Source organism: Oncorhynchus masou, chromosome 2, assembly GCF_036934945.1.
Source record: "Oncorhynchus masou masou isolate Uvic2021 chromosome 2, UVic_Omas_1.1, whole genome shotgun sequence".
NCBI classification, from domain to species: Eukaryota; Metazoa; Chordata; class Actinopteri; order Salmoniformes; family Salmonidae; genus Oncorhynchus; species Oncorhynchus masou.
The window spans coordinates 7,412,390-7,429,282 of NC_088213.1; the positions used below are offsets into that span (position 1 = coordinate 7,412,390).

General features: G+C 48.3%; 1 protein-coding gene across 1 annotated transcript in view; it reads right to left on the reverse strand.

Moving 5' to 3' along the window:
• LOC135552370 (centrosomal protein of 89 kDa-like) overlaps window positions 1–16,893 on the reverse strand; it is a 205,842-nt gene that overhangs the window by 153,500 nt on the left and 35,449 nt on the right. The window contains exons 9-11 of the mRNA XM_064983947.1: window positions 10,984–11,047; window positions 10,556–10,645; window positions 3,074–3,274 (exon numbers count right to left, since the gene is read on the reverse strand). Coding sequence (XP_064840019.1) covers window positions 3,074–3,274; window positions 10,556–10,645; window positions 10,984–11,047 — 355 coding nt within the window. The remainder of the gene's footprint in view (window positions 1–3,073; window positions 3,275–10,555; window positions 10,646–10,983; window positions 11,048–16,893) is intronic.

Below are 16,893 nucleotides of genomic sequence, written 5' to 3' on the forward strand. Positions count from 1 at the left end.
AGGTTGAGACCGAGTTTGCGTCTCTGACATGGGTAGGCATGGCATGCCTCCCTACCCAGTCTCTCCCCTCCCCTACCCCGTCTCTCCCCTCCCCTACCCAGTCTCTCCCCTCCCCTACCCCGTCTCTCCCCTCCCCTACCCAGTCTCTCCCCTCCCCTACCCCGTCTCTCCCCTCCCCTACCCAGTCTCTCCCCTCCCCTACCCCGTCTCTCCCCTCCCCTACCCCGTCTCTCCCCTCCCCTACCCAGTCTCTCCCCTCCCCTACCCCGTCTCTCCCCTCCCTACCCCTCCCCCCCTACCCAGTCTCTCCCCTCCCCTACCCAGTCTCTCCCCTCCCTACCCAGTCTCTCCCCTCCCCTACCCAGTCTCTCCCTCCCCTACCCAGTCTCTCCCCTCCCCTACGAAATCTCTCCCCTGGCCCCTACCCAGTCTCTCCCCTCCCCTACCCCGTCTCTCCCCTCCCCTACCCCGTCTCTCCCCTCCCCTACCCCGTCTCTCCCCTCCCCTACCCAGTCTCTCCCCTCCCCCCCTACCCAGTCTCTCCCCTCCCCTACCCCGTCTCTCACGGCCCCTACCCCGTCTCTCCCCTCCCCTACCCCGTCTCTCCCCTCCCCTACCCAGTCTCTAATGGCGCCTACCCAGTCTCTCCCCTAGCCTAACCCCGTCTCTCATGGCCCCTACCCCGTCTCTCCCCTCCCCCCCCTCCCCTCGTCTCTCCCCTCCCCTAACACGTCTCTCAAGGCCCCTACCCCGTCTCTCCCCTCCCCTAACACGTCTCTCAAGGCCCCTACCCCGTCTCTCCCCTCCCCTACCCTCGTCTCTCCCCTCCCCTAACACGTCTCTCAAGGCCCCTACCCCATCTCTCCCCTCCCCTCCCCTCGTCTCTCCCCTCCCCTACCCCGTCTCTCACGGCCCCTACCCAGTCTCTCCCCTCCCCTACCCAGTCTCTCCCCTCCCCTACCCCGTCTCTCCCCTCCCCTACCCCGTCTCTCCCCTCCCCTACCCCGTCTCTCCCCTCCCCTACCCCGTCTCTCCCCTCCCCTACCCCGTCTCTCCCCCTCCCAGTCTCTCCCCCCCTCCCAGTCTCCCCTCCCTACCCAGTCTCCCTCCCCCTCCCCTCCCCCTCCCAGTCTCCCTCCCCTACCCAGTCTCTCACCCTCCCCTACCCAGTCGTCTCTCCCCTCCCCCCTCCCAGTCTCTCCCCTCCCTACCCAGTCTCTCCCCCCTCCCCTCCCCCCCTACGTCTCTCCCCTCCCTACCCAGTCTCCCACCCCCTACCCCGTCTCTCCCTACCCAGTCCCCCCTCCCCAGTCTCTCCCCTCCCCCCCGTCCCTCATGGCCCCTTCCCCGTCTCTCCCCTCCCCTACCCCATCTCTCCCCTCCCCTACCCAGTCTCTCCCCTACCCAGTCTCTCCCCTCCCTACCCAGTCTCTCCCCTCCCCTACCCACGTCTCTCCCCTCCCTACCCAGTCTCTCCCCTCCCCTCCCCACGTCTCTCCCCTCCCTACCCAGTCTCTCACCTCCCTACCCAGTCTCTCACCTCCCTACCCAGTCTCTCCCCTCCCTACCCAGTCTCTCACCTCCCTACCCAGTCTCTCACCTCCCTACCCAGTCTCTCACCTCCCTACCCAGTCTCTCCCCTCCCCTACCCAGTCTCTCCCTCCCTACCCAGTCTCTCACCTCCCCGTCTCTCCCCCCCCCTACCCCGTCTCTCCCCTACCCAGTCTCTCCCCCTCCCCAGTCTCTCCCCTCCCCTCCCCGTCTCTCCCCCCTACCCAGTCTCTCATGGCCCCTACCCAGTCTCTCCCCTCCCCTACCCCGTCTCTCCCCTACCCCGTCTCTCCCCCTCCCCTACCCCGTCTCTCCCCCTCCCCTACCCCGTCTCTCATGGCCCCTACCCCGTCTCTCCCCCCTCCCCCGTCTCCCACCCCCTACCCCGTCTCCCCTCCCCCTACCCCGTCTCTCCCCCCTACCCAGTCTCTCCCCCCCCTCCCCCCTACCCCGTCTCTCCCCCCTACCCCGTCTCTCCCCTCCCCTACCCCGTCTCTCCCCTCCCCTACCCCGTCTCCCCCCCCCCTCCCCTCGTCTCTCCCCCCCTACCCCGTCTCTCCCCTCCCCTACCCCGTCTCTCCCCCTCCCCCCAGGGTCTACCCAGTCTCTCCCCCCCTACCCAGTCTCTCCCCTCCCCACCTACCCAGTCTCTCCCCTCCCCTACCCCGTCTCTCCCCTGGACCCCCTACCCCGTCTCTCCCCTCCCCCACCCCGTCTCTCCGGGCCTGGTCTCCCTACCCCCAGTCTCTCACCCCCCTACCCCGTCTCTCCCCTCCCCTACCCCGTCTCTCCCCTCCCCTACCCCGTCTGCCCCCAGGGCCTGGTTCCCCCGAACCATCCCCTGCACAATCATGGCCCCTACCCAGTCTCTCCCCACCCCTACCCCGTCTGTCATGGCCCCTACCCAGTCTCTCCCCTCCCCTACCCCGTCTCTCACCGACTCTGGCCCCCCCGACTCTAGGATACCCCGTCTCTCCCTCCCCCTGTGTCCCCAGTCTCTCCCCTCCCCTACCCCGTCTCTCCCCCTACCCCGTCTCTCCCTCCCCTACCCCATCTCTCCCCTCCCCTACCCCGTCTCTCCCCTCCCCTGACCCCCTGTCTCTCCCCTCCCCTACCCCGTCTCTCACGGCCCCTACCCTGACCGACTCTCTGTCCTCCTCCCCAGTCTCTCACGGCCCCTACCCCGTCTCTCCTGTGTCCTCCTGTGTCCTACCCAGTCTCTCCCCTCCCCTGTGTCCCCCTGTGTCTCTCTCCCCTCCCCTACCCCGTCTCTCACGGCCCCTACCCCGTCTCTCTCCTCCCCAGTCTCTCATGGCCCCTACCCCGTCTCTCCCCTCCCCTACCCCGTCTCTCACGGCCCCCAGTCTCGCACGATCCCAGGGTCTTTCTCTCCATGTCCCTGACTGACTAAGGATGACTGTGTCCTGACTAAGGATGACCCTTCCACCCCACCCTTAGGTGACTGTGTCCCCCCCCCAGTATCCACCCCACCTTAGGTCCTCTCCCCCAGTATCCACCCCACCTGCTGTAGGGACAGGGGCCTTGCTGAGTTCCCGCTCCAGACTCTGGACCCTCTGGTGGCTCCTCTGCAGCTGAAGGCTCTGTTCTGTACACCTCTGCTCCAGCACCCTCCTGTCTGCCCCCAGGGCCTGGTTCTGCTCTGTTAAAGACCGAACCATCTCCTTCTGCATGTCCAGAACCTCTCTGTAGGCACTGCTGGCCTCTGAGTGTGGCAAGGTGTATGGCACAGCAAGACACAACACACACAGACAGAGAAACACAGACACACAATGACAGAGAAACACAATGACAGAGAGACACAGACAGAGAAACACAATGACAGAGAGACACACAATGACAGAGACACAGACAATGACAGAGAGACACACAATGACAGAGACACACACAATGACACACAATGACACACAATGACAGAGACACACAGTCAGAGACACACAGTCAGAGACCTGACCGACTCTAAGGATGACTGTGTCCTGACCGACTCTAAGGATGACTGTGTCCTGACCGACTCTAAGGATGACTGTGTCCTGACTAAGGATGACTGTGTCCTGACTAAGGATGACTGTGTCCTGACAAAGGATGACTGTGTCCTGACCGACTCTAAGGATGACTGTGTCCTGACTAAGGATGACTGTGACCTGACTAAGGATGACTGTGTCCTGACTGACTCTAAGGATGACTGTGTCCTGACTAAGGATGACTGTGTCCTGACTGACTCTAAGGATGATTGTGTCCTGACTGACTAAGGATGACTGTGTCCTGACTAAGGATGACTGTGTCCTGACTAAGGATGACTGTGTCCTGACTGACTAAGGATGACTGTGTCCTGACTGACAAAGGATGACTGTGTCCTGACTGACTAAGGATGACTGTGTCCTGACTGACTAAGGATGACTGTGTCCTGACTGACTAAGGATGACTGTGTCCTGACTAAGGATGACTGTGTCCTGACTAAGGATGACTGTGTCCTGACTAAGGATGACTGTGTCCTGACTAAGGATGACTGTGTCCTGACTAAGGATGACTGTGTCCTGACTGACTAAGGATGACTGACTGACTAAGGATGACTGTGTCCTGACTGACTAAGGATGACTGTGTCCTGACTGACTAAGGATGACTGTGTCCTGACTGACTAAGGATGACTGTGTCCTGACTGAAAGGATGACTGTGTCCTGACTAAGGATGACTGTGTCCTGACTGACTAACTGTGGATGACTAAGTGACTGTGTCCTGACTGACTAAGGATGACTGTGTCCTGACTGACTAAGGATGACTGTGTCCTGACTGACTAAGGATGACTGTGTCCTGACTGACTAAGGATGACTGTGTCCTGACTGACTAAGGATGACTGACCTGTGTCCTGACTGACTAAGGATGACTGTGTCCTGACTGACTAAGGATGACTGTGTCCTGACTGACTAAGGATGACTGTGTGTCCTGTGTCCTGACTGACTAAGGATGACTGTGTCCTGACTGACTAAGGATGACTGTGTCCTGACTGACTCTAAGGATGACTGTGTCCTGGCTGACTAAGGATGACTGTGTCCTGACTGACTAAGGATGACTGTGTCCTGACCGACTCTAAGGATGACTGTGTCCTGACTGACTCTAAGGATGACTGTGTCCTGACTAAGGATGACTGTGTCCTGACTGACTCTAAGGATGACTGTGTCCTGACTGACTAAGGATGACTGTGTCCTGACTGACTAAGGATGACTGTGTCCTGACTGATGACTGTGTCTGACTAGGATGACTGTGTCCTGACTGACTAAGGATGACTGTGTCCTGACTGACTAAGGATGACTGTGTCCTGACTGACTAAGGATGACTGTGTCCTGACTGACTAAGGATGACTGTGTCCTGACTGACTAAGGATGACTGTGTCCTGACTGACTAAGGATGACTGTGTCCTGACTGACTAAGGATGACTGTGTCCTGACTGACTAAGGATGACTGTGTCCTGACTGACTAAGGATGACTGTGTCCTGACTGACTAAGGATGACTGTGTCCTGACTAAGGATGACTGTGTCCTGTGTGACTGTGTCCTGACTGACTAAGGATGACTGTGTCCTGACTAAGGATGACTGTGTCCTGACTAAGGATGACTGTGTCCTGACTGACTCTAAGGATGACTGTGTCCTGACTGACTAAGGATGACTGTGTCCTGACTGTGTCCTGAAGGATGACTGTGTCCTGACTAAGGATGACTGTGTCCTGTGTCCTGACTATGACTGTGTCCTGAGGATGACTGTGTCCTGACTGACTAAGGATGACTGTGTCCTGACTGACTAAGGATGACTGTGTCCTGACTGACTAAGGATGACTGTGTCCTGACTGACTAAGGATGACTGTGTCCTGACTAAGGATGACTGTGTCCTGACTGACTAAGGATGACTGTGTCCTGACTAAGGATGACTGTGTCCTGACTAAGGATGACTGTGTCCTGACTAAGGATGACTGTGTCCTGACTAAGGATGACTGTGTCCTGACTGACTAAGGATGACTGTGTCCTGACTAAGGATGACTGTGTCCTGACTGACTAAGGATGACTGTGTCCTGACTGACTAAGGATGACTGTGTCCTGACTGACTAAGGATGACTGTGTCCTGACTGACTAAGGATGACTGTGTCCTGACTGACTAAGGATGACTGTGTCCTGACTGACTAAGGATGACTGTGTCCTGACTGACTAGGATGACTGTGTCTGTGTCTGACTAAGGACTGTGTCCTGAAGGATGACTGTGTCCTGACTGACTAAGGATGACTGTGTCCTGACTAAGGATGACTGTGTCCTGACTGACTAAGGATGACTGTGTCCTGACTGGATGACTGTGTCCTGACTGAGGATGACTGTGTCCTGACTGACTAAGGATGACTGTGTCCTGACTGATGACTGTGTCCTGACTAGGATGACTGTGTCCTGACTAAGGATGACTGTGTCCTGACTGACTCTAAGGATGACTGTGTCCTGACTGACTAAGGATGACTGTGTCCTGACTGACTAAGGATGACTGTGTCCTGACTGACTAAGGATGACTGTGTCCTGACTAAGGATGACTGTGTCCTGACTGAGGATGACTGTGTCCTGACTGTGTCCTGACTGAGGATGACTGTGTCCTGACTGACTCTAAGGATGATTGTGTCCTGACTGACTAAGGATGACTGTGTCCTGACTGACTAAGGATGACTGTGTCCTGACTGACTAAGGATGACTGTGTCCTGACTGACTAAGGATGACTGTGTCCTGACTGAAGGATGACTGTGTCCTGACTGACTAAGGATGACTGTGTCCTGACTGACTAAGGATGACTGTGTCCTGACTGACTAAGGATGACTGTGTCCTGACTGACTGTGTCCTGACTAAGGATGACTGTGTCCTGACTAAGGATGACTGTGTCCTGACTAAGGATGACTGTGACCTGACTAAGGATGACTGTGTCCTGACTGACTCTAAGGATGACTGTGTCCTGACTAAGGATGACTGTGTCCTGACTGACTAAGGATGACTGTGTCCTGACTAAGGATGACTGTGTCCTGACTAAGGATGACTGTGTCCTGACTGACTAAGGATGACTGTGTCCTGACTGATGACTAAGGATGACTGTGTCCTGTGTCCTGACTAAAGGATGACTGTGTCCTGACTGACTAAGGATGACTGTGTCCTGACTGACTAAGGATGACTGTGTCCTGACTGACTAAGGATGACTGTGTCCTGACTGACTAAGGATGACTGTGTCCTGACTGACTAAGGATGACTGTGTCCTGACTGACTAAGGATGACTGTGTCCTAACTGACTAAGGATGACTGTGTCCTGACTAAGGATGACTGTGTCCTGACTAAGGATGACTGTGTCCTGACTAAGGATGACTGTGTCCTGAACTAAGGATGACTGTGTCCTGACTAAGGATGACTGTGTCCTGGCTGACTAAGGATGACTGTGTCCTGACTGACTAAGGATGACTGTGTCCTGACCTGACTAAGGATGACTGTGTCCTGACTAAGGATGACTGTGTCCTGACTAAGGATGACTGTGTCCTGACTAAGGATGACTGTGTCCTGACTAAGGATGACTGTGTCCTGACTGACTAAGGATGACTGTGTCCTGACTGACTCTAAGGATGACTGTGTCCTGACTGACTAAGGATGACTGTGTCCTGACTGACTAAGGATGACTGTGTCCTGACTGACTAAGGATGACTGTGTCCTGACTGAAGGATGACTGTGTCCTGACTAAGGATGACTGTGTCCTGACTAAGGATGACTGACTAAGGATGACTGTGTCCTGACTAAGGATGACTGTGTCCTGACTGAAAGGATGACTGTGTCCTGACTGACTAAGGATGACTGTGTCCTGACTGACTAAGGATGACTGTGTCCTGACTGACTAAGGATGACTGTGTCCTGACTGACTGTGTCCTGAAGGATGACTGTGTCCTGACTGATGACTGTGTCCTGACTGGATGACTGTGTCCTGACTGACTAAGGATGACTGTGTCCTGACTGACTAAGGATGACTGTGTCCTGACTGACTAAGGATGACTGTGTCCTGACTGACTAAGGATGACTGTGTCCTGACTGACTAAGGATGACTGTGTCCTGACTGACTAAGGATGACTGTGTCCTGACTGACTAAGGATGACTGTGTCCTGACTGACTAAGGATGACTGTGTCCTGACTGACTAAGGATGACTGTGTCCTGACTGACTAAGGATGACTGTGTCCTGACTGACTAAGGATGACTGTGTCCTGACTGACTAAGGATGACTGTGTCCTGACTGACTAAGGATGACTGTGACCTGACTGACTAAGGATGACTGTGTCCTGACTAAGGATGACTGTGTCCTGACTGAGGATGACTGTGTCCTGACTAAGGATGACTGTGTCCTGACTGAGGATGACTGTGTCCTGACTGACTAAGGATGACTGTGTGACTGACCTGTGTCCTGACTAAGGATGACTGTGTCCTGACTGACTAAGGATGACTGTGTCCTGACTGACTAAGGATGACTGTGTCCTGACTGACTAAGGATGACTGTGTCCTGACTGACTAAGGATGACTGTGTCCTGACTAAGATGACTGTGTCCTGACTAGGATGACTGTGTCCTGACTGACTAAAGGATGACTGTGTCCTGACTGACTAAGGATGACTGTGTCCTGATGACTGTGTCCTGACTGAAGGATGACTGTGTCCTGACTGACTAAGGATGACTGTGTCCTGACTGGATGACTGTGTCCTGACTAGGATGACTGTGTCCTGACTGGATGACTGTGTCCTGACTGACTGTGTCCTGACTGAGGATGACTGTGTCCTGACTGAGGATGACTGTGTCCTGACTGAGGATGACTGTGTCCTGACTGACTCAGGATGACTGTGTCCTGACTGACTAAGGATGACTGTGTCCTGACTAAGGATGACTGTGTCCTGACTAAGGATGACTGTGTCCTGACTAAGGATGACTGTGTCCTGACTGACTCTAAGGATGACTGTGTCCTGACTGACTAAGGATGACTGTGTCCTGACTGACTAAGGATGACTGTGTCCTGACTGACTAAGGATGACTGTGTCCTGACTAAGGATGACTGTGTCCTGACTAAGGATGACTGTGTCCTGACTGACTAAGGATGACTGTGTCCTGACTGACTAAGGATGACTGTGTCCTGACTGACTAAGGATGACTGTGTCCTGACTGACTAAGGATGACTGTGTCCTGACTGACTAAGGATGACTGTGTCCTGACTGACTAAGGATGACTGTGTCCTGACTGACTAAGGATGACTGTGTCCTGACTAAGGATGACTGTGTCCTGACTGACTAAGGATGACTGTGTCCTGACTGACTAAGGATGACTGTGTCCTGACTGACTAAGGATGACTGTGTCCTGGCTGACTAAGGATGACTGTGTCCTGGCTGACTAAGGACGACTGTGTCCTGACTGACTAAGGATGACTGTGTCCTGACTGACTAAGGATGACTGTGTCCTGACTGGACTGTGTCCTGACTGACTAAGGATGACTGTGTCCTGACTGACTAAGGATGACTGTGTCCTGACTAAGGATGACTGTGTCCTGACTAAGGATGACTGTGTCCTGACTAAGGATGACTGTGTCCTGACTGACTAAGGATGACTGTGTCCTGACTAAGGATGACTGTGTCCTGACTGACTAAGGATGACTGTGTCCTGACTGACTAAGGATGACTGTGTCCTGACTGACTAAGGATGACTGTGTCCTGACTGACTAAGGATGACTGTGTCCTGACTGACTAAGGATGACTGTGTCCTGACTGACTAAGGATGACTGTGTCCTGACTAAGGATGACTGTGTCCTGACTAAGGATGACTGTGTCCTGACTAAGGATGACTGTGTCCTGACTGACTCTAAGGATGACTGTGTCCTGACTGACTAAGGATGACTGTGTCCTGACTGACTAAGGATGACTGTGTCCTGACTAAGACTAAGATGACTGTGTCCTGACTGACTAAGGATGACTGTGTCCTGACTGACTAAGGATGACTGTGTCCTGACTGACTAAGGATGACTGTGTCCTGACTGACTAAGGATGACTGTGTCCTGACTGACTAAGGATGACTGTGTCCTGACTGACTGTGTCCTGACTGACTCCTGACTGACTAAGGATGACTGTGTCCTGACTGACTAAGGATGACTGTGTCCTGACTGACTAAGGATGACTGTGTCCTGACTAAGGATGACTGTGTCCTGACTAAGGATGACTGTGTCCTGACTAAGGATGACTGTGTCCTGACTAAGGATGACTGTGTCCTGACTGACTAAGGATGACTGTGTCCTGACTGACTAAGGATGACTGTGTCCTGACTGACTAAGGATGACTGTGTCCTGACTGACTAAGGATGACTGTGTCCTGACTGACTAAGGATGACTGTGTCCTGACTAAGGATGACTGTGTCCTGACTGACTGTCCTGACTAAGGATGACTGTGTCCTGACTGACTAAGGATGACTGTGTCCTGACTGACTAAAGGATGACTGTGTCCTGACTGACTAAGGATGACTGTGTCCTGACTGACTAAGGATGACTGTGTCCTGACTGACTGGATGACTGTGTCTGACTAAGGATGACTGTGTCCTGACTGACTAAGGATGACTGTGTCCTGACTGACTAAGGATGACTGTGTCCTGACTGACTAAGGATGACTGTGTCCTGACTAAGGATGACTGTGTCCTGACTAAGGATGACTGTGTCCTGACTAAGGATGACTGTGTCCTGACTGACTAAGGATGACTGTGTCCTGACTGAAGGATGACTGTGTCCTGACTAAGGATGACTGTGTCCTGACTGACTAAGGATGACTGTGTCCTGACTAAGGATGACTGTGTCCTGACTGACTAAGGATGACTGTGTCCTGACTAAGGATGACTGTGTCCTGACTGACTAAGGATGACTGTGTCCTGACTGACTAAGGATGACTGTGTCCTGACTGACTCTAAGGACGACGGTCTACCTGATGGTCCATCTCTCCTGCTTCCTGAACTCTTGGTCTTCTGGGCTGAAGACCTCTTCTTAGATGCACGGAAGCTTTCTTCTGTCAAATCTGAGAGAATAAGTAGTTTAGGTATACACACAGAGTCAGTGTAATTCCTCTCATCACTTCCCTCTGAAACATGCAACTACTGGCAATTAGAAAAACAAAGAGAGGGGAGAGAAAGAGAATGGATAGAGAGAGAGGAGAGAGGGGAAAGAGAGGGAGATAACTGCCCTCACAGTGTTAGACTGTAGACTGATCTAGACTAGGTGATAGACAGTAGGCTGATCTAGGCTAGGTGATAGAGAGCTGGTATGGAGAGGATGGGAATTATAATCCTACCATTTGGCAAATGAAATGGGAGTGTTTTTATAGGCGGTCTCACTGGGCCAAAGACAAGTCCTTACCTGGGGAAGGCATGCTTCTACGAGACCAAGACGAAGGCCTCTGCTCCAGTTTGGACGGTGTGGCCTGGGGGAGAGAGAGGGTTTGTAAGAGGGATCATGAGAGAAGGAAAGAGGGAGAGATATATTCATATCTCAGTCCAACTCCAGTCCTCCAATTACCCCCAAAAGCCCAACTCCAGTACTCCCAATACAACCAGGATGGGTTGATAATAATATGACCAGGATGGGTTGATAATACTATGACCATGATGGGTTGATGATAATATGACCAGGATGGGTTGATAACAGGACCAGGATGGGTTGATAATAATATGACCAGGATGGGTTGATGATAATATGACCAGGATGGGTTGATAATAATATGACCAGGATGGGTTGATAATAATATGACCAGGATGGGTAGATAATAATATGACCAGGATGGGTTGATAATAATATGACCAGGATGGGTTGATAATAATATGACCAGGATGGGTTGATAATAATATGACCAGAATGGGTTGATAATAATATGACCAGGATGGGTTGATAATAATATGACCAGGATGGGTTGATAATAATATGACCAGGATGGGTTGATAATAATATGACCAGGAATAATAATATGACCAGGAAGGGTTGATAATAATATGACCAGGAAGGGTTGATAATAATATGACCAGGAAGGGTTGATAATAATATGACCAGGATGGGTTGATAATAATATGACCAGGATGGGTTGATAATAATATGACCAGGATGGGTTGATAACGATATGACCAGGATGGGTTGTTAATATGACCAGGATGGGTTGTTAATATGACCAGGATGGGTTGTTAATATGACCAGGATGGGTTGTTAATATGACCAGGATGGGTTGATAATATAACCAGGATGGGTTGTTAATATGACCAGGATGGGATGATAATATAACCAGGATGGGTTGATAATATAACCAGGATGGGTTGATAATAATATGACCAGGATGGGTTGATAATAATATGACCAGGATGGGTTGATAATATAACCAGGATGGGTTGTTAATATGACCAGGATGGGTTGATAATATGACCAGGATGGGTTGATTATATAAAAACGACGGGTAAATAATAATATGACCAGGATGGGTTGATAATAATATGACCAGGATGGGTTGATTATATGACCAGGATGGGTTGATAATAATATGACCAGGATGGGTTGATAATAATATGACCAGGATGGGTAGATAATAATATGACCAGGATGGGTTGTTAACAATATGACCAGGATGGGTTGATAATAATATGACCAGGATGGGTTGATAACAATATGACCAGGATGGGTTGATAACAGGACCAGGATGGGTTGATAATAATATGACCAGGATGGGTTGATAACAGGACCAGGATGGGTTGATAATAATATGACCAGGATGGGTTGATAATAATATGACCAGGATGGGTTGATAATAATATGACCAGGATGGGTTGATAATAATATGACCAGGATGGGTTGATAATAATATGACCAGGATGGGTTAATAATAATATGACCAGGATGGGTTGATAATAATATGACCAGGATGGGTTGATAATAATATGACCAGGATGGGTTGATGATAATATGACCAGGATGGGTTGATAATAATATGACCAGGATGGGTTGATAACAATATGACCAGGATGGGTTGTTAATATGACCAGGATGGGTTGTTAATATGACCAGGATGGGTTGTTAATATGACCAGGATGGGTTGATAATATAACCAGGATGGGTTGTTAATATGACCAGGATGGGATGATAATATAACCAGGATGGGTTGATAATAATATCACCAGGATGGGTTGATAATATAACCAGGATGGGGTGTTAATATGACCAGGATGGGTTGATTATATGACCAGGATGGGTTGATAATAATATGACCAGGATGGGTTGATAATAATATGACCAGGATGGGTTGATAATAATATGACCAGGATGGGTTAATAATAATATGACCAGGATGGGTTGTTAATATGACCAGGATGGGTTGATAATAATATGACCAGGATGGGTTGATAATATAACCAGGATGGGTTGTTAATATGACCAGGATGGGTTGATTATATGACCAGGATGGGTTAATAATAATATGACCAGGATGGGTAGATAATAATATGACCAGGATGGGTTGATAATAATATGACCAGGATGGGTTGATAATAATATGACCAGGATGGGTAGATAATAATATGACCAGGATGGGTAGATAATAATATGACCAGGATGGGTTGATAATAATATGACCAGGATGGGTTGATAATAATATGACCAGGATGGGTTGATAATAATATGACCAGAATGGGTTGATAATAATATGACCAGGATGGGTTGATAATAATATGACCAGGATGGGTTGATAATAATATGACCAGGATGGGTTGATAATAATATGACCAGGAAGGGTTGATAATAATATGACCAGGAAGGGTTGATAATAATATGACCAGGAAGGGTTGATAATAATATGACCAGGATGGGTTGATAATAATATGACCAGGATGGGTTGATAATAATATGACCAGGATGGGTTGATAACGATATGACCAGGATGGGTTGTTAATATGACCAGGATGGGTTGTTAATATGACCAGGATGGGTTGTTAATATGACCAGGATGGGTTGTTAATATGACCAGGATGGGTTGATAATATAACCAGGATGGGTTGTTAATATGACCAGGATGGGATGATAATATAACCAGGATGGGTTGATAATATAACCAGGATGGGTTGATAATAATATGACCAGGATGGGTTGATAATAATATGACCAGGATGGGTTGATAATATAACCAGGATGGGTTGTTAATATGACCAGGATGGGTTGATAATATGACCAGGATGGGTTGATTATATAAAAACGACGGGTAAATAATAATATGACCAGGATGGGTTGATAATAATATGACCAGGATGGGTTGATTATATGACCAGGATGGGTTGATAATAATATGACCAGGATGGGTTGATAATAATATGACCAGGATGGGTAGATAATAATATGACCAGGATGGGTTGTTAACAATATGACCAGGATGGGTTGATAATAATATGACCAGGATGGGTTGATAACAATATGACCAGGATGGGTTGATAACAGGACCAGGATGGGTTGATAATAATATGACCAGGATGGGTTGATAACAGGACCAGGATGGGTTGATAATAATATGACCAGGATGGGTTGATAATAATATGACCAGGATGGGTTGATAATAATATGACCAGGATGGGTTGATAATAATATGACCAGGATGGGTTGATAATAATATGACCAGGATGGGTTAATAATAATATGACCAGGATGGGTTGATAATAATATGACCAGGATGGGTTGATAATAATATGACCAGGATGGGTTGATGATAATATGACCAGGATGGGTTGATAATAATATGACCAGGATGGGTTGATAACAATATGACCAGGATGGGTTGTTAATATGACCAGGATGGGTTGTTAATATGACCAGGATGGGTTGTTAATATGACCAGGATGGGTTGATAATATAACCAGGATGGGTTGTTAATATGACCAGGATGGGATGATAATATAACCAGGATGGGTTGATAATAATATCACCAGGATGGGTTGATAATATAACCAGGATGGGGTGTTAATATGACCAGGATGGGTTGATTATATGACCAGGATGGGTTGATAATAATATGACCAGGATGGGTTGATAATAATATGACCAGGATGGGTTGATAATAATATGACCAGGATGGGTTAATAATAATATGACCAGGATGGGTTGTTAATATGACCAGGATGGGTTGATAATAATATGACCAGGATGGGTTGATAATATAACCAGGATGGGTTGTTAATATGACCAGGATGGGTTGATTATATGACCAGGATGGGTTAATAATAATATGACCAGGATGGGTAGATAATAATATGACCAGGATGGGTTGATAATAATATGACCAGGATGGGTTGATAATAATATGACCAGGATGGGTAGATAATAATATGACCAGGATGGTTTGATAATAATACGACCAGGATGGGTTGATAATAATATGACCAGGATTGGTTGATAATAATATGACCAGGATGGGTAGATAATAATATGACCAGGATGGGTTGATAATAATACGACCAGGATGGGTTGATAATAATATCACCAGGATGGGTTGATAACAATATGACCAGGATGGTTTGATAATAATATGACCAGGATAGGTTGATAATAATATGACCAGGATGGGTTGTTAATAATATGACCAGGATGGGTTGTTAATATGACCAGGATGGGTTGATAATATGACCAGGATGGGATGATAATAATATGACCAGGATGGGTTGATAATAATATGACCAGGATGGGTTGATAATATAACCAGGATGGGTTGATAATAATATGACCAGGATGGGTTGATAATATAACCAGGATGGGTTGATAATATGACCAGGATGGGTTGATAATATGACCAGGATGGGTTGATTATATGACCAGGACGGGTTAATAATAATATGACCAGGATGGGATGATAATAATATGACCAGGATGGGATGATAATAATATGACCAGGATGGGTTGATTATATGACCAGGACGGGTTGATAATAATATGACCAGGATGGGATGATAATAATATGACCAGGATGGGTTGATAACAATATGACCAGGATGGGATGATAATAATATGACCAGGATGGGGTGATGATAATATAACCAGGATGGGTTGATAATATGACCAGGATGGGTTGATAATAATATGACGAGGATGGGTTGATAACAATATGACCAGGATGGGTTGATAATAATATGACCAGGATGGGTTGATAATAATATGACCAGGATGGGTTGATAATAATATGACCAGGATGGGTTGATAACAATATGACCAGGATGGGTTGTTAATATGACCAGGATGGGTTGTTAATATGACCAGGATGGGTTGTTAATATGACCAGGATGGGTTGTTAATATGACCAGGATGGGTTGATAATATAACCAGGATGGGTTGTTAATATGACCAGGATGGGATGATAATATAACCAGGATGGGTTGATAATAATATGACCAGGATGGGTTGATAATATAACCAGGATGGGTTGTTAATATGACCAGGATGGGTTGATTATATGACCAGGATGGGTTGATAATAATATGACCAGGATGGGTTGATAATAATATGACCAGGATGGGTTGATAATAATATGACCAGGATGGGTTAATAATAATATGACCAGGATGGGTTGTTAATATGACCAGGATGGGTTGATAATAATATGACCAGGATGGGTTGATAATATAACCAGGATGGGTAGATAATAATATGACCAGGATGGGTTGATAATAATATGACCAGGATGGGTTGATAATAATATGACCAGGATGGGTAGATAATAATATGACCAGGATGGTTTGATAATAATACGACCAGGATGGGTTGATAATAATATGACCAGGATTGGTTGATAATAATATGACCAGGATGGGTAGATAATAATATGACCAGGATGGGTTGATAATAATACGACCAGGATGGGTTGATAATAATATGACCAGGATGGGTTGATAACAATATGACCAGGATGGTTTGATAATAATATGACCAGGATAGGTTGATAATAATATGACCAGGATGGGTTGTTAATAATATGACCAGGATGGGTTGTTAATATGACCAGGATGGGTTGATAATATGACCAGGATGGGATGATAATAATATGACCAGGATGGGTTGATAATAATATGACCAGGATGGGTTGATAATATAACCAGGATGGGTTGATAATAATATGACCAGGATGGGTTGATAATATAACCAGGATGGGTTGATAATATGACCAGGATGGGTTGATAATATGACCAGGATGGGTTGATTATATGACCAGGACGGGTTAATAATAATATGACCAGGATGGGATGATAATAATATGACCAG